At 42.1% G+C, this 25,624-nt stretch overlaps 2 protein-coding genes across 6 annotated transcripts in view; one reads left to right on the top strand and one right to left on the bottom strand.

Moving 5' to 3' along the window:
• Positions 1-5,959, top strand: part of LOC121614193 (equilibrative nucleoside transporter 1-like) — a 32,808-nt gene extending 26,849 nt beyond the window's left edge. For all 4 annotated transcript variants that reach the window (XM_041948000.1, XM_041947999.1, XM_041947996.1 and 1 more), the window contains exons 9-13: positions 239-321; positions 498-606; positions 1,514-1,599; positions 3,158-3,357; positions 4,072-5,959. In XM_041948000.1, coding sequence (XP_041803934.1) covers positions 239-321; positions 498-606; positions 1,514-1,599; positions 3,158-3,357; positions 4,072-4,183 — 590 coding nt within the window. In that variant the 3' untranslated portion in view covers positions 4,184-5,959. The remainder of the gene's footprint in view (positions 1-238; positions 322-497; positions 607-1,513; positions 1,600-3,157; positions 3,358-4,071) is intronic.
• A 1,138-nt stretch (positions 5,960-7,097) lies between these two features.
• Positions 7,098-25,624, bottom strand: atl2 (atlastin GTPase 2). 2 transcript variants are annotated; one of them, XM_041947363.1, is made up of 15 exons: positions 25,536-25,624; positions 18,889-19,055; positions 18,344-18,556; positions 15,150-15,281; positions 14,859-14,963; positions 13,935-13,985; positions 13,799-13,855; positions 13,537-13,629; positions 13,176-13,314; positions 12,935-13,062; positions 12,560-12,616; positions 12,398-12,469; positions 11,730-12,161; positions 10,541-10,555; positions 9,505-10,242 (listed from the first exon to the last, which is right to left on the bottom strand). In XM_041947363.1, exons 1-15 carry the CDS (start codon positions 25,606-25,608, stop codon positions 10,105-10,107), a joined length of 1,872 nt encoding a protein of 623 aa, XP_041803297.1. In that variant the 5' UTR covers positions 25,609-25,624; the 3' UTR covers positions 9,505-10,104. The 2 variants fall into 2 exon arrangements, with proteins under 2 accessions (XP_041803296.1, XP_041803297.1); XM_041947362.1 differs by lacking the exon at positions 10,541-10,555 and having other exon boundaries at positions 7,098-9,641.

Here is a 25,624-nt window from a genome sequence, read left to right as displayed (position 1 = left end):
ATTTAACACTATAGGTGTACGTTTTCTGTCTGTTTGGTGTATTTGACTGTAACAGGATGTTATCTGGTTTAAAGAGTAACCTTTGGCTTACGGCGCACAGAAATTTTTAACCTCTGGAGGTTCTTTTATCTAAACATAAATATTAATATAACAGTTGTGCGCACACCTACTGAAATGCTGCAGTGATGGTCTTAACTGCACGTGTAACTTGACCGACAGCTGTTTGTTTGTTTCTCAGAGACAGCAGAGAAGCGACCAGTCATGAGTCTGATGGGCGACGAGGCCCAGCCCACCGTGTCTGTATTGAACATCTTCAAACAGGTAAACAAGTGACTTTCTCACATGTGAGCACTAATGAAGGATCAGTAATCCTGCAGGTGTTTACAGCCATTCAGCATCCCATCACCAGTGAAAGATAGCCAGCTCCATTCCGATGACCTCTTTGTGTACATACATACATTGTACTGATTTATGATCACCTTGTGCTCTGGAATCAGATCTGGGTGATGGCTCTGTCGGTGTGCTTCATCTTCACTGTAACCATCGGAACATTCCCAGCCGTAACAGTCGAGGTCAAGTCCACAGTTGCGCATGGAGGCGCCTGGGGTGAGTCTCCCTTTCTAACCTCTGTCCAAAGCTGTTCTGCTTCAGAAGCTAGCGAGACATTTGAGAGGGATGACTACCAGAGCCAGGCCTTGACCAAACATTCCCAAACTTCTCTGGAAACATTTTTTGTTTCCTAACAAGAAGATAGTAGACTGGGAAGATTCTGACCTCCAAACCACAGACAGTAGGATTGGATGATTTTTTGGGGGGATGAGATGATTTGTGACAAACGTGTATGAAGGCCTTTAATTCCTCAGTAGTGCGGACTCAGATGTTTGTCCTTTTTTCATGCACTAGATTAATCTTAACTGTTGCTTTCACAAGATTAGATAAAATAAGAAACTATATGAATCCCCTGCTGGGGAAATTCAGTGTAACAGGCAGCATCAATAGAAATAACAGTAACAGTCATAGCAGATCTATGTAGTTTAAACTGAAAGTGTAGTGGACATGGCTTTCTTTAGGAATGTGAGAGCAGCCTGTAAAAATACTGTTTTAACCCCTTAAACACATACAGCATCTCCTTAAAGGAGTACTGCACTGAAGCTGTGTCTTTTAATAAATCCTTGCAATGAAAGGTTTGCAGCTTTTGCCCTCATGGAACACAAACTGTTGTCAGCTTGGATTCACACGACGCAGTCGTGGCAGAATACCAAAGTACATTGAGACATTTCAAAAGATGATTTGATACTGTCTTTAATTCTGGGTCACCATTGTAATCCATACTAACTGCTATGAACCCAAGATGACAGCAGCTGCCATCCTCCATGAAGGACAAAGCTACAAACTTTTCAGCTCCACCTATCAAGCCCACAGAGATTTGGTATTTGATTATTTTCTTTTAAGCAAAGGCATCTGCTCTCTTGTTGTCGCTAACAACAGCTTGTTTGTTTTGCTCCATTCCCAGAAACTTACTTCATCCCCGTATCATGTTTCCTGCTCTTCAACATGATGGACTGGGCTGGCAGGAGTCTGACGGCCTTCTGTATGTGGGTCAGTAACAGCACAGATGCTAAGAGTGCTCTGCCTTTCTAACCCGCTGTGAAGGATTGGGCTTCCTCTTTGGGTTCGGAGCCATCTGGAGTAGTTCACAGGCTCAGTCTCAACTTGTCTGATGGCCCTGTGGTGCCACGGACAACCGACACACGCTTTAATGAAAGACTTTGGCCAGCTAAAATGTTTACACACTAATAAATCAATGAGTCACGAGTGAATGGTGGAAAAAATGGCAGCCGCTCAGTTTGAGTGGAAATAAAAGGGACGAGTTTTGTTACTGAGATCAGAGGTTTGTTTTGGAGAAAAGTGTGTGTGTGTGTGTGTGTGTGTGTGTGTGTGTGCATGTGTGCGTGTGTGCGTGTAAAGGAAGTGGTTTTGGTGGTCAGAGAGGAGGCTGGTGATTTTGAAGGCTTTCTCACTCCTCCCTGACTTACACATCTGGATGAACTGCTAAGAAGCCCTCAGCTGTTACACATACGAGGAAGGTGTAGTTGTCATGAATGCATTTCTGGCCAGTTTCTATTCAGCTACAAGCTTTAATGGATTATTTTAAGTTCACAGTGTCACCTGCTGTCTTGTTTTTCGGCCCCACCTCCTTCATATTTAATAATCCAGACTGTACTGGGTATTATTTTATGTTCCTGGACTTTAGTGTGTCAGGCAGTTTGCACTAAAACATTAATCACCACTTTTGTCTGTCATAGTTCCTTTTCTTTCTCTGCATAAATTCAGATCTCTTAAGTTTCTCCACAGAGAAAGAGTGAAATTTCGTGTGATCCAGAGGAAAAAAAATCAAATTGAATCAATTCATTCTGTTCAGTTAGTTACCCCCAGTCTGACCTGCACTTGAATGCAGCGTCTTGGTACATTAGTGCAGATAACAGCAGTCAGCTGCTCCAGCACCATGTGAGCTTATCGTCATAAGACACCACTGCAGGATCCTGACGGCTTCCACTGAGGTCCTTGGTGACTCCGGGTCCTTTGCTCAGTCATGTCTTTAAACATGTTTCTCCCACTAAGTCAGGTATAAGGTCCTTATACCCTACTTTTAAGAAAGTTAAAACGATTTGTGAGGATGTTACAAAATTGGTTCATTGAACACAGCCTTTGTGTGCAACACATTCAAAATCATATATTCATGATTTGACTCAAATGTCTCAGGAGGAAGTTAAACATTGTAAAAAAAGAAAAGAAGGTTATGAAAACATGGACAGGTGTTATTTCTTGATATCAATTAATCTAGACATTGGTAATTGTTTAGTCTATAAAAGGTCAGAAAATAGTGAAATACTATCATTTGAGAGGCTGGAAACAGAATGTGTGGCAAGTTTGAATGATAAGTAGCTTAATTGATTAAACAGTTGTCAAATATTTGTCTGACAGTCATCTAATTTATTCATCAACTAATCGTTTTAGCTCTAATTGCATCATGCTGTAACTACAGCTGCAAAACTTAACCCCCACTGACAAGCCAAAAACACATAAATACTCACCTACATACATTCCTGCATGCACCAAAGCAGCCAGACTAACCTGTTGCTGTGTTTCTGTCCAGCCGAACAAAGACAGCATGTGGCTTCCTGCCCTGGTGGTTCTGCGGATCATCTTCATCCCTCTCTTCATGCTGTGTAACGTCCAGCCTCGTCACTACCTCCCCGTGCTGTTTTCCCACGACGCCTGGTACATCATCTTCATGATCGTCTTCTCCTTCTCCAACGGATACCTGGCCAGTCTCTGCATGTGCTACGGACCCAAGTAAGAACTCTGCACATACGCGCTGTAAACACTCAGACTGACTAGTGCTAGTTTTGCTTCATGTGTGAGTTTTGAGTTTTGTTACTTTTTGCTTTACTGTCCCTTATGAATATGACAATGGAGATTAGACTAGCTTAGCATTAGGAAAAGGGAAAAGCTAGCCTGGCTCTCTTTGAAGCTCTAAAGCACCTCTGAAACTCTAAATGAACTGAAGTGTGCTCTGTTAGTTAAACCTGGACACAAAGTGAAATGTACAAACAGCTCATGCTGTGTGCAGAAACTTCGTCTTGGCTGTAACAGCTGGGTACTGACTTCCTGCAGTCAGCCTCACCGTGAGGTTGCCGGGCAACCAGCAGAGATGCTGCACATGTGTGGATGGATAATGTGTTGTTTGTTGTTAAACAGTAAGAGCATGTAACTCCTCTTAAAACCATAAATTGATGTTTTTACATTAGTTTGTGTACAAAGTAAACAAATGAGATACGACATGTAGATCACTGAGCCTCAGGGGTGCTGAGGCAGATGTTTTAAGCGAAGAGTCAGGCTAGCTGTTTTCCTCTGCTTCCAGTTTTTACGCTAAGCTAAGCTAACAGGTTCTGGGCTACAGTGCCACGCCTTGGTCAACTTTAACTATATTGTCCCCGAGGAGATGTTGTGTTTAAAGGGGAGCGATTCATTCCTAATGACCTTTGTCCCTCTGTTGTCTCTGTACAGGAAGGTGCCACAGCATGAGGCAGAGACTGCGGGGGCCATCATGGCTTTCTTCTTGTCCCTCGGCTTGGCGCTGGGCGCCGCAGTCTCATTTGCTTTCCGGGCCATGATCTAAGATCCCCAGTACACCCTTCAGTAGACGTAGATTAGACCACCCGCCCTCCAGCACACTCCCTGTCTTTACACTTTATGGGAGAGCCTTTAAATAATTGGACTAGCTGCGCTCCTCTACAACAACGTCCAGCTGAGTGGAGACGGCACAGCAGAGTAGACGACTAGAGGACCTCGGTCCTCTGAAGTGCACAGTAGAGACTCGTCTCATCCAGCCACCTCAGCAGAAGCTGAAACATGTTACTGATTTTTTTTTCTTCCAAACTCTGCAGCACAGTGTGTTAACCTGTGCTCGCCTCTCCTCTTTTTTTGGGGGGTATTTTCCAATCGATGCCATTGATCAACTGGTTGTTTCTGTGAGATAAATTGAAGAGGACAGAGTGCAACTCAACAAGCAAATCAAAACCAAAAGTGTGACAAAAGAAAAGTCAGTTGTCGTAGACTCATCATGTAGAAGACTGTAGAAATTCTTTAAGGTGTGTTTAAAGTTTTCATCACAAAACTGCCAAACGTTGAGCCTAGGCAGCGTTAATGAAGACGGCCTGCACGCAGCATCCCAGAGCCTCGTTTAGAAAACGTTCCTTTGCACTAGTACAGTACAAAAAAAATACAATTTCAATAATGTTTTTACGTTGTTTAAAGTTACGCTTCTTTCACTATCTTTGAAACAGTCACATTCTGTAGAAATCATATAAAGGTCTGACGGTGTGTAAATAAAGTCTTAACACATTTTTATAAACAAGGCTCTTGGATTCTGGCGTTGGGCTCGTGTACACTGACCGCTAAATTCAGCCCATCAGTTTGTTAACCGTGATTGTCGACGTGGTTTTCTTTTTCACGATGTTTGCACATGAAACGTGAAGCGTTACATCACTCTGGACTGTTACAGCTTTCAACTCTGATCAAACCAAATACACAAAGACAGCATGGGAAACTGGTGAACTTTGAAGGGAGGTCATGACCCATCAAACGGCTAACGTGTAAACCGCTTCGCTCCGTCTCCGCTTTCAGTGTTGACTCCGGTCCCTTGTGTGCGTGTGTGTAAGCCTCCTCATAACAAATCAGTCAATTCTCAAAGAATGTAAGGAAGGACTAAATCCTGAAGACGAGGTTTTAATCAATCATCTGGGTCACTAACTGCTGAACACCCTTCGTCTTAGAGAGTGGTGTTTTGTATTTGTCGCTCTGTAGTTTTAGGTTTTAGATGAAGTTGTTCCAGTGTGGATCAACAGTCCTTTAGTTTTTACTGTTTCTGTGTCTTCCTGCTAAACTCGAAAGAGATTTCGCCATAAAGTATGTCTGACCGCAACGAAAAGAAAATTATGAGGCTTTCGGTGACATGAAATGTGCCATCGTGAGTTTCATTTGGAGACTTTCTTGAGCCTGTGACGTTTCTCATTAAGCGTGTTCAGATAAGTTTTATATCATAAGTAGTTTTTAGTATATTTTTCAAACTTTACTAGTTAGTTTTATTGTTATAAACGGGGAGGGGGATAAAAGGCCTTGTGCCTGTCAGTGTTATGTTCTTTCTTTGCATTTTTGTGGCCTTTTGAAGCTTTTTTTTTTTTTTTTATTAAAAGTTTGCTTTAATTGTACACAGTAGTATTCATAACTTCAGCTGTATACATCCTAACAGTCTGTTTAAAAGCACAATGTTGGTCTGTTCTTCCATACGGTGTGTTATGGTCGGTATGGGAGTCTGGCATAAACCATGAAAATGTTACTTATATTGCAGCTTAAGCCAGTTCTGTGAGAAAATAAAACTGTGTATTTTTAAGAATCTGGCTCCCTCTGTTGGTCATTTTTGGAAATGCAACATCTCAGCAGCAGATCAGGTTAGAAATGATCTGGAGGAGAATATCTTCTATGGTATGAAACATCTGGATCCAGGGGCTTTCTTAGGTCCCTCCAACACACTTAATCCATTTGAATGTGTAGCATAAACTGGCTGCGTTCAGCTGATAGCTGCTGATCTTTTCCTTGTGCTGTGTTTGCATGTGACTCAATAATGAAGTTAACTGTGTTAGTTCCAGAAAAATGCAGCCTTTCCTCTTGGTAATTTGTCACTGACCTTTATAAAGCAAGGCCACAGACTATAAGATAGCTACTTTTCGATGTTCTCGCTCTCAGTTTAACATTGAGAGAATAAGTGTGGAACTTGTCTGACTCACTTTGAGGTTTTGCAGTGCAGTTTCTCTCCTTTGTTTACACACATTTCTTAAAATAAACCTCAAGTTACCAACTGCTTTAGCACAAGTTTCTCCAGCCTTTGCACCCAGCTCACAAAACCTCAAATCTTCCCTCAAAAATGAGGCACTAGCATCAAATATAGCAATTGCAACTTTAATATCAAATGCATAAATGCTTTGAACAGGTTGATGAGTAATTTTCTTCACTCGGCTCTGTAAAGCTGAGGGGAGCTGCAGAGTCAGCTTCTTTGTAGTTTCATAATTTTATACATTGCCATTTCTAAACCTATTGATTACAGCCACTTTAAAGGAGCAGCAGTTGCTCAATAAAAATTTTTGCCCTCCGTTTCACCTGTCAGGCTACGTATGTGCCCTTTCCTCATTGATGGAGGTTGTAACTAAGCAACCTGAAGGAAATACCTGCAGACATAACCCAGGGATGAACTAGGAGGGTTGACGCTAGAAATAATCATTAAAGAGGAGTTATCTCTGCAAAACATATGCAAATACAACTGAACTTTTGCTGTGTTCAATGGATGAAATGGGTTGTGACGAGCTGGTTTAAAGATAAGACACAAGATGAGTGTGTTTGGAGAATTGTGCTTACTGTACGTTTAAAAGCTGCATGAGCAAACAATGGAACGTCTTGATCTTGGTTCAGACTAAATAACATCTCTAAAGGAAATAATCTCCTAAAAGAACAGACAAAAAGGAGCCAACATAATTTAATTGATGATTTATTCTTAAGGTAAACATTTTATTCAAAAATAAATTACCAGAGATATCTTTAAAAGGCAGACAGACATTGTCTCCAACCCACTCGACACAATCGAAAAAATTCTCCTAGTGTTTGTACCACGTTTAACTCATTAACGGCCGTCCTCATGAGGAGAAAACTAGTGTAAACCCTACAGCAGCAACTTATCATTCTTAAACAAACCACAGACTGTTAAGTTGATCAAGAGAAGAAAAAACAGCCACTGTCAACTGATTCACTATAAAATGTATACAAAGTTTATTTAAATATTTAATTCAACATACATGCCCAATTTGTACTCAGAAACAAACTTTTTCTGAACACAGAAAGAGAGAGACTGTACAGTACGAGACTGGCGCTTGAGGTGAGAGATAATGTGGATGGAATCGATGCAAAAGAGCTGAGACAGATGTGATGCAGCTGTTGAACAAAATATAACGGGGCAGGTTCAGTTCATGTAATAACATTAAGTCAGGGTCCTATTATGGAGCGATCACATGTGAATTGCTTGACTGATTGTATAATCTTTTGCTGAAGAGAGGGATGAGAATCCAGTGATTAGACTAATCTGCCTTGAGAGAAGGGGGCAGAAAGGGTGAGGGGAGAATCAGTTCTTGTCAGTTAAAAGAAAAAAAAAATCAACATTTTGGGAGATATGCTCACTTACTTGCCACAGTCAGCTGAGAACATTGATACCACTCATGTCTGTCAGTTAAATATGACACTACAGCCAACGGCCGAGTTAGCTTATCTTAGCATAAAGCATGAAAACGAGGGAAACAGCTAGCCTGGCTCTGTTGAAAAGGTAAAAAATCTGCACCTCTAATCAATATGTCTGTTTAATTCACACAAAAAACTGTTCAGTTTGTGTATGAATCTAACAAACAAGATATTTATATATATACACACACACCCTGCTAGTTACTGAGCTTTAGAGGTGCAGGGCAAATCTGCTTCATCCTCCTGCAGTCTAGGCTAAGCTAAGCTAACTGGCTAAGCTGTTGGCAGTAGCTTCATTTTTGTACTCTTCTTACTCAAATATCAAGCAAACAAGCATAATTCCAAAATGTCAAACTGTCTGAGTTTTAGCTAAAAAGGATTGATATCTCTGACTCTGACAGAAGCAAGAATCTAACTTAGCCTGTAGCTCCTAAAGATGTGGGGGGAAACAGGGCTAGTGCAGCTTTAATGAAAGGCGGTGGAAGAGCAAATGGTTCACCATGACAGTCCTCTCTGGCTACCTGAGCTCTAAAAGCTCTTAGCTAGCTTAATGCTACAACACAGCTCTTAACGCCACGCACATGGCCAAACACTGGCAGGTCCACTACAAGACACTAAAGGTCAGATAAAACCCGTCAGCTCTACATTAAAAACAGATCAAACCTCAGCTGAAGGGCTCGAGGCTTCCTACAGGTCTCTTAAGGATTACAGTCACAAAATATTAAAGGGAAACACGGAGACACGTACTAAGGGAACTTGCCTAGAAGCAACCTGAGGCCAGGCTTTGACCATGTTACCTGGTTAACACACCTCCAAACTTAGTGTGAAGACATGAATGAAAAGAGGGAGGCAGGTGAACGACTACGTACAGTTTAGCTTGATTTCCTGCACTCGTCTGTTTTCAGGTCAGATTTGTAGGAGACAGATCAATCTAGCGGATAGCCTCTCGATCCAGCTTGTCCATGATAGGGTTTACAACTTACTGTCAATTCAGCTGAATTACTAAAATCCGTTTCCTGATTTTACTGAAATTGTTAAAAAATAAACATCACCTCATCGTTAGTTTGTCTGTTAGTTTGCTTGTGCTTGTAGGACACGTTAATAAACTGAGCTCTTAACTGTCCGGCCTGTAACACAAAACCATTAAATGCACAGAGAAGGGTTTTAGTTTGCATCCATTGTTGATAACAGCTGCCCACAGCGGTGTCAGTTTTCCCTGAATTACAGCTCAATCCTGAAGCGAGTGCAGTCCGCTACCAGCATGTCAGTTTATGTGTGTGTGTGTGTGTGTGTGTGTGTGAGAGAGTGTGTGTCAGCCTACAGTACGCATTACAACACAAGATTCATCTATCACAGCATGGCACACTGGAGAAGTCCTTCATGTCCTGTTTTGGCGAGAGGCGCCGCCGCCGGCTTCTCTGCTCAGTCCTCTCATGAACGTGCAGTTTCTGCTCTGAGGCACTGGGGGGCGATGAAGAGCAGGGCAGACAGCGAGCCTACAGGTCCATAACAGCAAATAAAGACAGGGCAGCGATGTGACGATGGCCGTATGGGAGGGGGCGGGGGGAGGTTTAGCTTTGGTGTTGAACTAGTTCCACAGTTCTAGGATTGAACACGTTGAGCGAGTGGGCGGGAGGGTGATGAACATGATGGGAGGAGGAGGAGGAGGAAGAGCGTCAGTGAGTCTTTAACTTGGTGTGCTGCGAGCCCTGTTCTGTCAAGCTGGCTTTGATAGAGTTAACCACCGTCTGTCTGACGTTGTCTTCCATATACTGTTCACTTAATGGCTTCAAAACCTGCAGGAGAGAAGGAAGAAGAGGACTCTGTGTGAGGACGAATCAAGTGAACTGGTCTGAAAACAGGCTATGAAGGGGACAAAGAAACTGAAAGAAAGTAGGTTAGGGAAGAAAAACGTTAAATAATAAAAGGAACAAAAACAGGACGTAGTTTCCAACATGCCGACCACAGAAAGACTCACAACAAACCTGAACAAAACCTCTTCAACTGAACAAAAACATTTAAGAAAAAAGTCATCAGTCATCCAAGATAATTAAAAAAACCATTGGGGCGGCTTCAAGTCCTTGAGATCCTGAGATGGGCCTGGCCTGCCAGTGAAGCTCAGAGGGGGTCCACACTGAGGGACCCAGGGGGTAAAGTATGACAATACAGCACCATTGGGCTGAAAATGAACCATAAAAAGCCAGCAAACTGCGTGAGAAGTAAGTTTAACAGTCTGTAGATCCGCCAGTCGTCCAGCAGCTATTTAGTCTTCTTGTAGTTGTTGTTGAGAGGAGACAGAGCTCCGAGTCCCAGCGTCGCTCCTGATGGGAATGAAGGGAGGAGCGAGACGGGCCAAGCCAGGCGGCTCCTGACAGGCTCCAAAAGTTTGGAAAACACCTGAGAGGACAGCAGGGAGGAACGGGAGAGTTAAACAAGAAACAGGACTGACTGACAGGCAGACAGCAGGTGGAGGGGGAAAAAAAAAGATGAGAAAGATCCATCCAGAAGTTTGGGGGGAGAGCAAGGAGAAACAGAGGAGGACAAGAAAGAGATGAAAGACACCTTCGATGCTGAACCATACACATGTAAAAGAACATGGGGAGCCTGGTAGCAGGAGGTGGAGGAGGAAGTAAAAGGAAATAAGGTGGGATGTGGAGAACAGCGGGCAGAAGATGAGAGAAATGGGACCTCTCACCTTTCTGACCGTCTTCTGTAAAGCAGCGGAGGGAGGAAGAGAGACAGAAGGAGAGGAAGGAAGGAAGAAGTCAGAGGAGACACGAGGGCTGCGTTCATGGTGAATCCCAAACATGCATGACACCAGAATAGAAAAACAAACACTGGTTTCGTATTTGTACTCCTGAGTCTGCGGGTCAACAACAGATGGAGGGCTGAAGGGAGAGCAAATAAGAGTGGGTGCTGATGGAGTTTCAGTGTGGAGGGAAACAGTGATTCCTCAGAGTTTGTGATGGATGGACGTGAAGACACAGAAGACAGAAAGAAACAAAAAGTGATGGAAGGATTCCTGTTTCCCAGGCTTTTTAAACACCTAGAAATAAAAGGCAACAAAGGGAACTTCAGGGAAAAACATATAAAACAGTAGAAAAAGCACACATTCACAGGCGTCTTATATAGTTACATTCCTGAAGAAAAAATGAGTCATTCACTTCAAAAGGTAGCTTGACCCAGTACGCATAAGAAATTCTATTGGCTAGAGCTGCCTAATCCGATCTTAACCTAAAACTAAAGCCCAGTGCTGGGTTTCTGAGGCAGATCCTGATATCTAATATAAACTAGAAAAAATCCAGTAACAACATATTCATTTCTGAACATGAACACATAAAATTAAGAAAAATCTCTGATAGGAATCGCTTCAATGTGGCAATTAACCAGTTGTGACCTGGGCGTATATGTACCGTATGTACTGAGTGGGGTATTTTACAGTTGAAAAATAAAGCTGTCAGTGCTCTCTGGTGGACAAACTATGACGGACTGAAACATTCATTTGATTCACGGATGCGACAGAAAAATTAATTCCCATTTTTATAACTGGCTGGTATTTGTGCTTCATAAATAGGTTTAACAGTCAAACATCTCTGGTTTTAGCTTTGTAAATGTGATGATTTGCTGCTTTACTCTGGTACATAATGAAATAATCATCAGTTTCAGCCGCAATGTAATGAAGACATTGTTTTTATGCAACCTCAAATGTGTTCTTGTTACTTTTTGGCAGACGGTTTCTATTGAAAAACATCAGTTCTGGCTTTAAGTACCTGATATAACTCCAGCTTAATACGAAAACACCATAACAGCAACAACAAACATCACACACAAACACACACACACACACACAAACTCTCCTCCCTCCTCTCACATCGATTACCCACCTGTTCCCAGAGTGTCTCGGCCACCAGATCTATCATCGTTCCCACCTCCCGAAACTCTCCAGAATACTTCACATACGCCCAGGCGCACAGCGACAGCAGTGCTACACCCATGACCAGGTTAGCCAGCACTGCTAAGGTGCTGAGACCGATGAAGCCCGTCACCCCAGACACCACGTAGGTGACAAACATGACCGCAAAAAGCGTGGCGGGTGTGCGTGCCGCGTAGAAGATGTTTTTGCCGTCGTTGTGCTTGGAGAAGTTGCCGTAGGCCTCGTCCAGCTCCGACTCCAGCTGGTTCTGGTAGCGCTGGCAGAACTCCTCGCCGCCCATTTTCTTCACGGAGCGGAAGAATCGCACAGAGTGCTCGCGGAACTCCTCGTGGCAGCGCTCCAGGTCAGCCGGGGCGATGTACGGCTTGTCCCCACCGCAGACCTGGAAGGAAAGGATGCTTCAGTGTAGGTGACAGAAGAGATTTAACACAAAACTAAGACTCAAACTTTCAAACTTTGCAGTAGCACAAACTAGTTGGATATTCACTAGGCCCTGTTCTGCTGGACCATGACGACTTCCTGCTATCCCTCAATGAGCCCTTCACATCTTCATCTAAACTTTACATTACTGAACTGATTGTGATTCATGAAGACTGCGAAAGAAAAACACGTCCTTACCAGCTCCATGTTCTTGCTGTACATGTCTTTGGCTCCTGCCACAGCAGTCAGGTTGTTGGCTTCTGCAGTCGCCTGACAAACAGGAAAAGACAATGAGATTCAAAACCTAAAAAGTGTGACCCATACTGAATGAGATCCCTCAGTTTTGAGACAACAACTAACCTGCAGCATGGACTTTGGGTGAGGCAGCTCCTCACCTTGGTAGATCTTTATGTAAGCCTGCAGGAGTGTAAAATAATACAGATGATCACACCAGTGTTTCCAGCGCAGTGTTAATATTCTGGCAGCTAACACATGTAATTAACAGACTCATTTTGTGGGAAATAGATTATGAAATACTGTCATTACTGTGATAAATGTGTTCGCAATTCATAAATAATGTGCTTTACTTTGGATGTGAACACATGCTGGTAGAGGGTTATGCATGTACTCATAGAACTGGAGTTACATCCACTAACTATTGCCCACTCCTACTGTTTAACGACCTGCGACTTCTCAGTGTGAAAACTACTGCACTTTAATAACATCCTGCAGGACCTTGAAGTACTCTAGCAGATCTCTGCAGGTGACTTTGTTGCCTCCGATCTCCTTCTCTACCAGTCGTTCTGGGGCCAGGAGGAGGGGCACCAGCTTGGCCAGCTCTCTCTTAAAATCCCCATCGATGTCTGAAACACACAAACGCACCTCGATTGTCCTCTGAGACGCGAACATTTCAGTCAAGCATGCTTTAGCTACCACTCTTCATTATAAGTACACGCAGCGCTCTCAGTTTTCGCACCCCTCAGCCTGCCGTCAAAGTACGGGTTGGTGGCCACCTTGAGGCCAGGATGTGGCAGCAGGAAGCAGCCGATGCTGGAGAAGCAGGAGTGGATGTGCTTCCTCACGTTCTGCAACTCTTCATGTTGGTTCTGTTTAACCTGTGTCAGCAGAAAACAATTCTCTCAAAGTGAAAGTGCGTTTTGAGTGATGTGCAAATGTGTACACACATGACTGAGCAAATTTACACACAGCTGAACAGATGATGGCAAGTACAGTACAGTACAAATTCAAGTACAGTGTCGTTCAAAAAGAGGCTTGGTGTGTTTGACAGCCTGCTGTGCAAACATTTAGCAATGTGAAGAAATATCATTGTTTCTCACCTGTAGTCTTTTCTCCAGGAAGTTGTTGCCTCCTTCCAGTCCATAGTTGTGTTCATAAGGATAACTCCAGTCTCGAATCAGGAACATCAGGGACTGAACACACCACCAACATAGCAGGCACACAATGAGACCCAGTAGTAATTTAACAGGCAGCCTTCATGGACAAGGTGCACATTCAATGGTATATGACATTCATTATTTAGGAATATATATAAATGATGTACAGAGTATACATGTACACACAGTGATCAGCAGCGAGTACCTGGAAAGGCTTCAGGTAGATCTCCTCCATTGCCAGCCGGCCATATTCTGTGAAGAGCTACATATGAGAGAAAACAAAGTTATGATCAGAAAACAGAGGATACTGTAACAGACTCCGGTGCTGTGATGACACCAACCTGCAGATGCTGCAGGTCGTCCTCCTGTATGTTCTGGGAGAGATTGTACACCTGAAAACAAAGAAATAAGCACAAAGTGAGACATAAATGTTGACATTTTCATCCCATTTAGACCTGGCATTAAAATGAGATCTGTGTTCAGGCATGTATCTGGATAGACAGTCTGATCGTGCCTTTGCATAAAGACCTGGTATTTTTAATGTGATCAGATCTCTGACCTCCAGAGAAAAACTTGTGTGGGCAAATCAGCTCCAGACTCCCTTAAGAACTCACTGAGTTTTGTGCGTTGTCGAGAAGGAAAACTTCATAAACTTTGTGAAACACTGTTTATGACCAATTTTAATGATTTGTCCCTCTTATAAATTCGGCAAATGTAATATATTAAGTTATTCCTTTCTTTGTATAAAAATCTTTGTCCTGGTGTGTTGCATTACCAGCGTGTAGGCTCCTCTATGACTTGATAAATCATATGCCTTGTTACCAGCAGATCAGTTAATGCAGTGCACACCGTAGCACAAACTTATTTCTTACTGTTTATCATTACTTTCCCACCCGAATCACTTTCATTTTTCATGTAGTTCTCTTGTATAATGCATCTTTTGCCTCTTTCGTGGCACAAAATAGATGTGTCATTAGTAATTACAGCCGTGTCTCTTTCAGCCTGCTCTAATTTTGAAAAATAATCTATATTTTATGGTTGCTAGAAACAAATATCTGTACCAGTGTTATATTATTTAGCCTGTTTGGATTGTGTTTACACCCATCTAAGATCCAAACACAGATGGGGGTCAGGCTACCTCCAGATGTGGTCAAGCAGATCTGATCAGGACACATTAACACCCTGCATTAACGTGTAAATGGGATATTTAAGCGAAAAATGTTAAAGCTTATTTTCGATCAGACGAGACATGTTTTAAGTCTCACCTGTACAGAGCTGGTCATCGTGCTGAGGGCGAACACAGTGGCACAGTCCTTTATGGTGGACTGGCTGTCAAATGCTCCCTGAGTGTCAACGAGGAGCACAGCAACCTGTTGGGACGAGACACAATAAATGGAACATGCTGCCAACTTCCACTTGTAGACAAAGTACGCTGATGGTTGTTTGAGAATACTAATCTGACATATACCAGGCTCTCCCCAAAAATAAACATCAACCATGTGTGACATTTGAAGCTCACAGGGATTTATGGTATTTTTTGTTTGATAACTGTCTACCTTGCTGCCATCAGGCTTGTCGACCACAAAGACTTCACTCCAGATCTGAATTCCTGTGGTCTCCCTCTCGCAGCCTCCTCTCCAGGTGAACCCTGTCAGGGGCTCGTCATCGCCTCCCATCCACGACTCACTCTGCGGTGGAAGCAGGGAGGAGTGGGTAAGGTGAGAGGTAAGAGACACAGGAGAAGTGATGAAGATTGGTTGAAAAAGGGAGGAATTGGACAGATGAGGGGTTAAGTGTGAGGGGCAGAAGAGACAGATGGTGGAGAGGAGGTGGAGAGATAATGGTACGAGAGGGAGGAGTGAAAACATGGTGTAGGTCAACGAACTGAAGTCCACCAGCATTTGGCTCAAATTAGCACCTGGAGGGAAAATTCATTTTACAAGAGGAGCTGCCTTTAAATAATGTATTGTATTGTAGTGTTCAAGTGTAATTTAACTACCCCCATCAGGGAAACGAGCCTTACATTACAAACCTGTCATCTATCATACAACGATGCCTGAGAAAGTAACTCCTGTCTGGGTGATTATTAGATCTTGGTAAAGGTTTGTACTCTAGAGTTCTCTATTCTTTCCCAAAAGCACCTCACGTAACAGAAGTTATACCTACATCCTCATGTTTTACAGCGTATTGTCTACACAGTAACAGGTGTGAATAGAACACCCTGGGAGACCCTGAATGAAATGTGGCTCCCACAGTAACAACACTAGTGGCGCTGTGGCACAAGGCTTGAATGCGAGACTGAAAACACAGCTCAGAAAACGACCAGCTCATAGCAGAGGATTTACTGTTTAACTTGTCAGGGTTGTTTCACTGAGCATTACAAGCCCCTCATCACAAAAACATTTCAGATATGACAGGAAACAAGAAGGTCAGAATAAAAGCAACTCATTGTGACCTTGTTTGTATTTCCTGTTGACAAGTGAGGGGACTGATTGACCACAGACAGAAATGCGTAAACAGCCCTCACAGGCAAATACCTGATTTGCAAGGCAAAATATGCATGAACTCTGGTTCCTGGCTACTGTAACATGAAATCTGTGCTGAATGCCCGACTAGGATCTTATCACAATATTTATGCCGTCTGCAACATTAACTGCTGTATACAACTGAATATAAGAACCACAGCCTGAACAAATGGCATCAGCGCGCGTTGAAAAATGTGAACACGTGCAGATCTGGCCAGACTTGCATGAATGCCCGTTTTCATGCTGCTCAACAGCTGCGAGAAAGGGTCCTAACATTCCTCCGTCTTTCCTGTTGTGTGTGTTTAAGTATGTGTGTGTGTGTTAGAGAGAGTATGTGCAAGTGAGTGAAAGGTGATCCCGGCTGCCTCTGAGTGTCCAGCTGCTGCCTCAGGGTCTGAAGGACTACTTTTGATACCTGTGTTAAAACAAGTCGCAGTTGTTGGGTGGACATTCTCAAGAATATGGATGTGTGTGTTTGTGTGAATGTCTGAATATGGAATGTACACTTTGTTTTATTCACATTCACAGTCTTTATTTCAAAGGCCAATAACCACACAGGAAAATTAGGCGTTCAATCGGGACTTTTTAAATTTCACTACCCAGCAGGCGGAGACCAGTTACACCACCCTGTTTTATTGATACACCTTGCTGCACCTTTCACTCACCTGGTTGAGTAAGTATCTCAGTATGAGGCCGAACAGGAGGCACTTGTCTTTGCTCGTCACATTCTGGTGCACATGCCAGTTCTGGTTGTAATCTCATCTGGTGCACTAGCTCCTCTAACCCACCTGTTTTCACAATCTCTACAGCGTGTGAATGTTACACAATATGAAAGCCCCGGAGGAGAGATGAGCTGTTTTATGTTTCTTTAGCACATGTAAACACACCTTCAGCAGGGGCCTTTCAGAATTAGAACAAATTAGTGAATAATGTAATTGCCAGATCATGCTGACACTGTGTGCAAGAACTACATTTTAGAAAGTACATGAGGTTGGGACAGCTTATCAGGGGTGGGAAATAATTGTTTAAATGTGTGTTATATCAGGACTGATATCAAAGTTAAGCCAAATGTATTGCAACAATCTGACTCATGGTTCATGATTCATTTAAAAACAACTGCATGAGAGTGCATTTTCTGGTCATGATAGGGTATTTACATGTAAGTAAGAGCCTTATTAGCCTAGTTTAAATTGATAAAATTAATACCTAAATGTCTGTGCCTAATTAATAGATCAGAATATTCATAAAAACGACACTGTGGCATTCAACATCTTAAAAGGACACTTTCAAGAATTCACCAGCCATTGAAAAAAATGCAACAAACATGTTTGAAAACAGCCAAGTAAGTGTTACAGCTGCATCAACTTATCTCCTCAGAAACTGTGCATGATTCAGAAATAAATCTGAACAAGTGTGAATAAATCAGTGGTTTTTAAGATGTCTGCATCTGCAATAAGCATTGCAGTTATGGTATAATTGGCAGTCATACACTTGAGCTGCAATAATTAGTTGATTAATCGATTAGTCTATACAGAAAATGAATGGGCAGCTATTGTGATAATGGATTAATCGCTTCGAGTCAGGGTTTTGGACTGCGGATTAGGCAAAACAAGACATCTGAAGAGCTCACTTTGGCCTCCAAGTTGTGATTGACATTTTTCACTCTTTTTTTTTTTGCCTTTAATCACCTTAATATAATAAATCATTAATGGAAATAACTTACTTGGGGCCCTTCTATACACATAGTTGCTTAACAGTCAAATAAAAAAAATAAATCTCAGTTCTATCTGCAAAAATTTCCCCGGAATTATCTTTTCAATATACTGCAACACTCCATTTTACATGATAAATTCAATAAAACAACACCCCTAACCACATCACTGTACAACTTATCATTTAAGTGAACGTTGTGAAAAAATGTAAGCACGTTACCGCAGTCCAGCCCGTGTAAATTACAGACAAACATCTTTTCTCATCAGTTAAACTTCACTGTTTATATTTCAAACTAATACTAATCCCATCGGTCAAACGAAAAAAAATGTTGATGGGATATCATTTTGTCTTGATTCTAAACTTTCTAATCAATATTCAGTGTCGCATAAGGAACATTTGTTATTATGTGTTAAATACTTGACTGAAAAACTTTTCTCTCTCTTTTAAGCTCCAGCAGTATGTTCCCTTGTATGTCCAGAAACAGTATGAAAATCACACAATATTTGTCTCACCTGACAGTGCATGTAGCGTAGCATGAAGTCCAGCAGGAAGGACTTGCCCTTGCGGAAAGCCCCGGCCACAGACACGACCACCACATTCAGGTCCTTCACGTGATCCTGCAGCAGGATCTTCTCCAGCGCTGCAGCGTCCAGCTCGAAGCTGTGCTCATCCTCGTTGGCCAGGACGATCTGGATGGGTCTGGCCTTTTCTTCCTCTGCCGCAGCCTGAGGACACGAGTTTGCAATCAATCAGGGCTTTCACTGGCATCGAGAGAGGTTTAAGTGATTACACTGGTGATGAGGCAGATTTCACGGAGAGAGACAGAAGAGAAAGGGAACTGAAAATCACAAGTCTGAGATCAGCCAAAGAAGTTGGAAGAAAGGGGAAATTAGATGACATGAACACATTCAGACGTTCTTCTAGATTAAGTACAGAGTGGTGAAAAAAGAAAGAGAAACAGAGACCTCCAGTCATAGCTGCATCAAATCATAGTTAGATATGGTATACATGCTTGACAATAGACAGGAATAGAGCAGGAAATACAGTAACACTTTACCTCTTCTTCCAGAATCTCCTCGTCTGGTGAGGGGGTGTGGCTGGCGTATTTGCGTGAGTTTGAGGCTGTGGTCCTGGGAAGCAAATCATCCTCCAGCACTTCAGGCCTGGCTAAAGGAGGCCTCTGCTTATGCCGAAAAATGGGGACATCTTCCATCCCACTTAAGTCTTTAGATAACAGGGCAAAGTAAAGAGAGAAAGATATGATTACCCTAGTTAGATAACAGTGTTAGTACAGTACAGACAATGGAAGTAAAATGAGAAGGAACAGGATTCATTGACTTAAGTTTGTTTACGTGTGACAGGCTATTGTTGTGAGACAAAAGTGAAATGCCCTACATGTGGTCAAATTATAGACAGGGATCTTTCCAGCATTTTGTGTTGGGCTAAATACTGTTCTCCACTCTGGACCACACATCTAGGTCAAGCTCGAAATAGCCCTGCGCTGGAAATCACAAAGGGGCAGCAAAAAGGACACGAGAAAAGAGAAGGACACCATTTTCACATTTCTCCTCTCAGTCATTTTGATGTTCCTGTGAAGGTCTTTCCTTTTAAAATCAAAAGCACATGTTTCCTCTGAAACTGCAAGCTGCCTTCCTTCCTGTCACAGTGCCACAACTGCAGTATAAACATGTGTGCTGAACCATAAACTGTACTGCACGCACATAGGTAGCTTATCTTGGTAACAGGGCTGCAACTAATGATAATTTTCATTACTGATTTATCTGCTGATTATTTTAGCAATTCATCGTTTGGTCTATATATTGGTGAAACTATCCATCACAACAAGTGACATCTTCAAATGTGTGTTTTGTCTGACCAACAGTCCAAGACCCAAAGATGAACTTTATTTTTAATCAATTAACCAACTCGTCATTGCAACGCTAATGGTTTCATGTGACTCAACTGCATTTCTTATTTAAAATTTAAACAATCGTGAAACTAATCTTGTAAAATAACATTTTAAGCATTGCTAACTTTTTATTTCTAAATCAACTGACCTCCATGAAGCCTTATTCACACACATATTCAATTATTTCAAGTTGCTTGAAAAAAAGGTTTTGCCTTCAACTTTATCACAGTTTACCCTCATTACCTGCTTTTCTTTACAGATACAGAACTCACTAGAGCCGGTTTAGGATGACACTCCCTGACAACTAGCACTGTGCATTGCTCATTCAAATATTATACAAGTGATTAGCCATTCAATTGTACTGAGCTGGCTCTCCACATACAAATTTAGGTTTTGGCAAACCACCAGGACTCCACAGATTGCTCCTGTTATTGCGTCATGGACACACCTTGGATGCACCAGCTGTATTCAACAATAAGACAAGTAACACAGCATATACTCAACTTTGCAATGATGTCATCTACCTCGAACAAGTCAAAACAAATTGTGATGGCACATCAAGACGCCTTACGCAAGGCTCTACACAAACCGTCCCTTTCAGAAGTTGCTTGTAAGATGTGAGTGCAGACCAATGATTTGCCCTTGACTTGATAGCCACACAGATGCTGCCTAGGGCAGAGTCTAGTGAAAATTGTCATGAGCAATTAACCTGTACATTACTTTCCTGATTAATCAATTAATTTCCTAAAGCTCCATGTGGCATCTTTAAATGTTTTGTTTTGCCAGTCCAAAACCTCAATCCTGACAAGAAGTAGTTGGAACTACGCAATGCTGCTTTTTGTTGGTCGTCTAAACAATCAATCCAACTAACCCTTCAGCTCTAATGGTGAGAACTATGTTAATATAAAGGCAGATATGAAAGCTGTGAGCTAGATTCTTTATTCTGTTATGTTTTTTTTTTAATGCAGCTTGAAAACTACTGATTCAGACATCCAAATCAAATGTCTCCAAGCCTGTGTGTTAAAGTGAGACAGCACTAACAGCAGTGAGACAGAACAAACCTTCTCAGACAAATTTGTATTTGTTTGAGAGAGTTTGTGCCTTGACTGCTGGATGCTGATATGACACCTGTGGTTGATACTGGTAGAAAGCAGCTTATGCTGTACAAACAAGTTTATTAAAAACTTGTTCTCCATGTCAAACAATGACTAGACTAATTAGATTTCACACTACCTTACCTCACATTATTAACATAAATTTCAAATTAGCATTTTTCATAGAAAAAAATGGTTCTGTCTCTTCTCTTTGAAAAAAATAGTGCTGGGCATTATTAATAAATGGAAAAAAAAAATTAATATCACTTACCACAACTATAAAATCAACAGCATGATTTAGATGAGATATAGGAAATTACTTTTAGCTGATTTGCTGTGTGCTTGTTTATGTGTGTGTTTGTATATCTATATCTATATCTATATGAAAGTGGTGGGCGGCCAGTTTTGAAGTTTGAAAATATTAAAGGTCCACTGTGTAGGACTTAATGGCAACCAACCGAATACAGTGATCCCTCGCTATAACGCGGTTTACTTTTCATGGTTTCGCTACTTCACGGATTTGCATCGCGCATTGTGTTCTGCATTCTGCTTGGCTAAAAAGTCACTCCGCTTCTTCTCTACCTGTGCGTCAATAACGTTGCAGTTTAATATGTACACGTACGTAAAACATTCACATTACGTACGTACGTCGAGTTTTGCCTATCACTATGTTCTTCTCCCGAACAAACACACCTGCACCGCGGGCTTCAGAAGAAGAAAACACTGCAGAGCGGAGTCAGGATGCAGCAGCTCAGTCTGAAGAGCAGTGAAATACACCTAAGTCACTAATTGTCCGACTGTACTTTGTATTTTTTTCATAATCATTTTTAATTTTCTCCCGTTTAATCCAATTACTCGGGTCGCGGTGGGCGGTGCTAATCTCCGCAATTTGAAGCCTTCTGTTCACATCGATGATTAAAATTATTATTTGACAGTACAGTACAGAAGTTATTTGTTAAAAAAACGTTTCTAAAGTACTTTTATTTGTGAAACAAATGCTTGAGCCTGTAAAATGGTCTGTTCTTTCTTTTCAATGTATAATAGAGTATTTAATTGTATAATAATTGTAAAATAATAATAATAATAAAGGTTTCTACTTCACGGATTTTGCCTATCACGGGTTCTTTTTGGAACGTAACCCCCGCGAAAAACAAGGGTATACTGTACACCTAGCCTCAATCCTCCCTTTACAAGTGAGCAGGGGAACCAACAATGGCTGTGAAACTTGGCGCTCTCTAGAGCGAGTGCTTGATTTGTCCATTCTGGGCTACTGTAGAAACATGGTGCTGCAACATGGTGGACTCTGTGGAAGAGCACCCGCTCCCTTTGTAGAGATAAAGAGCTCATTGTAAGATTACAAAAACACAACGATTCTTATTTTCAGGTGAAAACTATGAATATTATTTTCCATTTCTGCCAATATGTCCCCCTAAATCTTACACACTGGTCCTTTAAGTGCTACTCTTCTTTCTCAAGGTGACAACTGTAAATGGGGCATTCAAAGATCATGCTAGAGGTGCTGCAAATTCCCAAAGGGGCAGCAGCAATGCTGTGCTATCGTTTGAGTAGCTGGTGTAAGCATGAAGCAGTTACAGTAATCTGCTCTGCACCCAAATTAGCCCTGCACATTTTCCTGTCTGTGGCAATGCAGGTTTCCCTCAAGTCCAGAGCAGCACTCAGCAGGATGAAGTGGCACAGACTGCAGTTATAGAGGGGACCCACACAAAGACACTATTCTGCTGGGACTGCATGGAGTCTGTACTGCAGCAGAATGTGTGTGAGAGACAAAACACAATAAGCATGCTAGAAAGCATAATAGCCAGTGAAACGCCATTAGCTTTGCTGATATGTGCATTCACTGCTACACTCACACTTCATGATAAAGTGGCTAATGCACTGTACTACTCGTCAGCTGGCAGAAAATGAGGGCACAACTAAAATTAGCTACATTACTTCTTATCTTATGGAGGCACTGAGCAGATGTTAGCTGGCCTACATGTTTCTCTGCACTCACAAAGTTACCAAGGGATGTGTTTGTACAGTACATCATGCACACAAAGCATAAAGCATTGCACATAAACTCAGTTTTGCGTCCCTCCAGATCTGATGAGGGTCTATCTTTAACTATGCATGGCAAGAATAGAGTGTGTCTACGCAAGCTAGCCTACATCTCAACACTGTGTCCCAAATCAGCTCTGCCTTCCCCGGACTCCTGCACTATATCTGAGGCAGACTTTGATATGGCTTTGGTGCATTTAACTAAACCAGCTGTCTAAATATGGGAGGTTTCGAACTTTAAAGAGCCAATTTCCCTGGCCTTTTCAAGACATTTGGTTTGAGAATTAACAAATCTTTAGGACTGAAGTTGAGTACATACATGGAAAATACACTACTTTAAATATGTTAGAGGCAAACGTTCTGCAAGCAAGATTATGCAGAAATATTTCCTGATGTTGGTTAAGATACTTAAGGGAGAACACTGGCACTTTAGGTGTTTAGAAGCAGGGAAAACTCCAAAAATCTCCTCTCTACTGTTGCAACATTCCAGTGTTTCTCAAGCAAGGTTTCAACACCCTCTTCTAGCCTCGTCTGATCCAGGCTGCGCATGTTAAATAATCTGGACAAAATTGTTCACACGACCAGGAAACATGTCAAGACAACAAGACTGCAGAGACTGAGTTTATGAAACAGAACGAGGAATCCACTGTAGCCCATTAAGATGCAGTTACACTGACTTCTCTGCACAGCATTGCCAAAAGACAACCTGACATGGCCTCCCTGGACAAGAGTCAAGGAGGGCAAATGTTCAATTGCAGCAAGCAGACCAACAGGGAGTCTGTGAGGACAAAGTGCATATTAACAGCAGCCACAGTTCGTGAATGTTGTTGCCACAGAGTCAGCTGGCCTGTATGAAAGTAGACATAAGGGTTATCATGATATGGGGCTCTGACAATATTTCAGCGACGAGCTTTGGAGACTATTTGCTATTTGCTAACCTGTCGTCACAAGGTATAGAAACATAACAACAAGAAACTTAAGCTGAGAGTGTGCTGTCATACTGGCAAAGGAAAAAGATGTTTTTTTTCTCTTTCAGGATAGAAAACAATATGTCTGTACTGATAAACAGGTAGGGCTCTGACTAACAATATTATTAATTAATTGTTCATTTCTTTTTAAAAAAATAAATCAATAAATTGCTTGCTGCACAATTTCCAAAAATGCCTTGTTTTGAACGACCAACAGTCCAAATCCCAAAGGAGTTTGAAATTACATGAAGCAGAGAAAAACAGCAAATATTCACATCCGAGAGACTTGAGCCAGAAAATATTTTATCTTGATTAAACAATTGCAATGATTAATCAATTATAAAAGTTATTGCCGATGCCAAATAACTAATCGACTGCTCCATAAACAAAGTGCTGGCAATAGCCTTCTTTCCCCCACTTGCCAAAGCAACAAATTACAACATACTGCAATAAATCCAGTGTGTGATGATAGCACTGTTGTCACAGATGGAGAATTGGGTCATTGCTAATTTACCAATATACACTGTATATTTGGTGTTTTCAGAATGAAAAACTTGGTCCTGATACTGACAAAAACATTGTGGTTGTTGCCTAATGTGACAAAACACAAATCACATTTACTTTGAAAAGCTTGACAGTAACAGCATCCACATTTGGAACTATGTTAAGTTGATTTAGACACCACACTGGCAGGAACCTGCATATAATTCAATGCAAGACAAATCAGCATCAGGTGTGGAGCTCTTAGCAGCAGGAAACATTGTGCTCATGGTTGTACCTCAGCAGTCATATTTTTTTCATTTGTTGTCATTTAAGGATCGCATCACAGTTTTTCTACTGTCTGAAAACAGTAGTCAGGTGATCATATGAACACTGAAATGTGTTTTACTTGCTCTAATTCTATTTCCTACTCAAAGACCCCTTTCAATGTAAGTGATGAAGTTACCACTACAACCCTATCATTAACAATTACTGTGTTTTTTTTCTGGCTGTAAACTGCTCAAGCATCAGTTGCATTCAGGGGACACAATTAGCCTCGTAATGAAGAGGCTAACTGTGCTGGTGAACTGAACAGACTAATAATAGAGTCTTTAAAAATATCCGAGTCATTAGCGGGATGAGAAGATTAACGTATGCATGTAGTTAGGACCTGAAAACCCCTTAGAGGAAACCCGTTGTTTTAAAGTTCAGACACGGCGACTGCGCGACTAACCGCCGGCAGGTTTCCAGACAGGACACCGCGGACAACCCGCTGCTCCTCCGCGGGCCAGGTGAAAGTGACGGCCCGGACAAACGAGCCGACAGGTGTCGCGGTTTGTATCCGGGTCAGAATCAGTTTCAAACATCAGGCTTTTCAGCATAAGTTACAGACAGAAAACATGTTTTGACAGAGCGAAAACACAGACTGAGTAGTTTCCACACATTTCGGCCTGTGCTGCCACCGTTGTTACGTTCGCGAACCGGAGGAGACGTGTTCTGGCAGGGGGTTCCACATTTGGCAGGACACCGCGGGTCCCCCCGTTGAAAACAGAAGCGTCTGGCTAACGGAAAACCGAGAGTTTGCCACTCACAAAGACAAAGACGACCGAAGCAAATCACTTAAACAAGTCCCCTCCTCGGCTCGGCGCTGGGCCCAGTGTTTTAAATCTATTTCACAAAATCGACAGCGGCTTACCTTCGTCAGCGACCCGCGTTTTGCAGTTGGGCTCGAAGTGATTTCTGCTCCTCAGCCCGCTCACCTCCGCCATCTTGGACTACTGAAAC

The sequence above is a fragment of the Chelmon rostratus genome, chromosome 11, assembly GCF_017976325.1.
Source record: "Chelmon rostratus isolate fCheRos1 chromosome 11, fCheRos1.pri, whole genome shotgun sequence".
Taxonomy (NCBI): domain Eukaryota; kingdom Metazoa; phylum Chordata; class Actinopteri; order Chaetodontiformes; family Chaetodontidae; genus Chelmon; species Chelmon rostratus.
Note: the sequence above shows the minus strand (reverse complement) of the source record. Positions and strands in the feature narration are given on the sequence as shown.

What these genes read in the sequence shown, in the direction of transcription:
- atl2 (XM_041947363.1), bottom strand. Translation starts at nt 25,608, where the DNA reads ATGGCGGAGGTGAGCGGGCTGAGGAGCAGAAATCACTTCGAGCCCAAC. An exon ending in TACGCTACATGCACTGTCAG is followed by an intron (nt 15,282 to 18,343) that starts GTGAGACAAATA and finishes CTTCCACCGCAG; the next exon opens with AGTGAGTCGTGGATGGGAGG. An exon ending in CTTTGACGGCAGGCTGAGGG is followed by an intron (nt 13,063 to 13,175) that starts GTGCGAAAACTG and finishes TGTGTGTTTCAG; the next exon opens with ACATCGATGGGGATTTTAAG.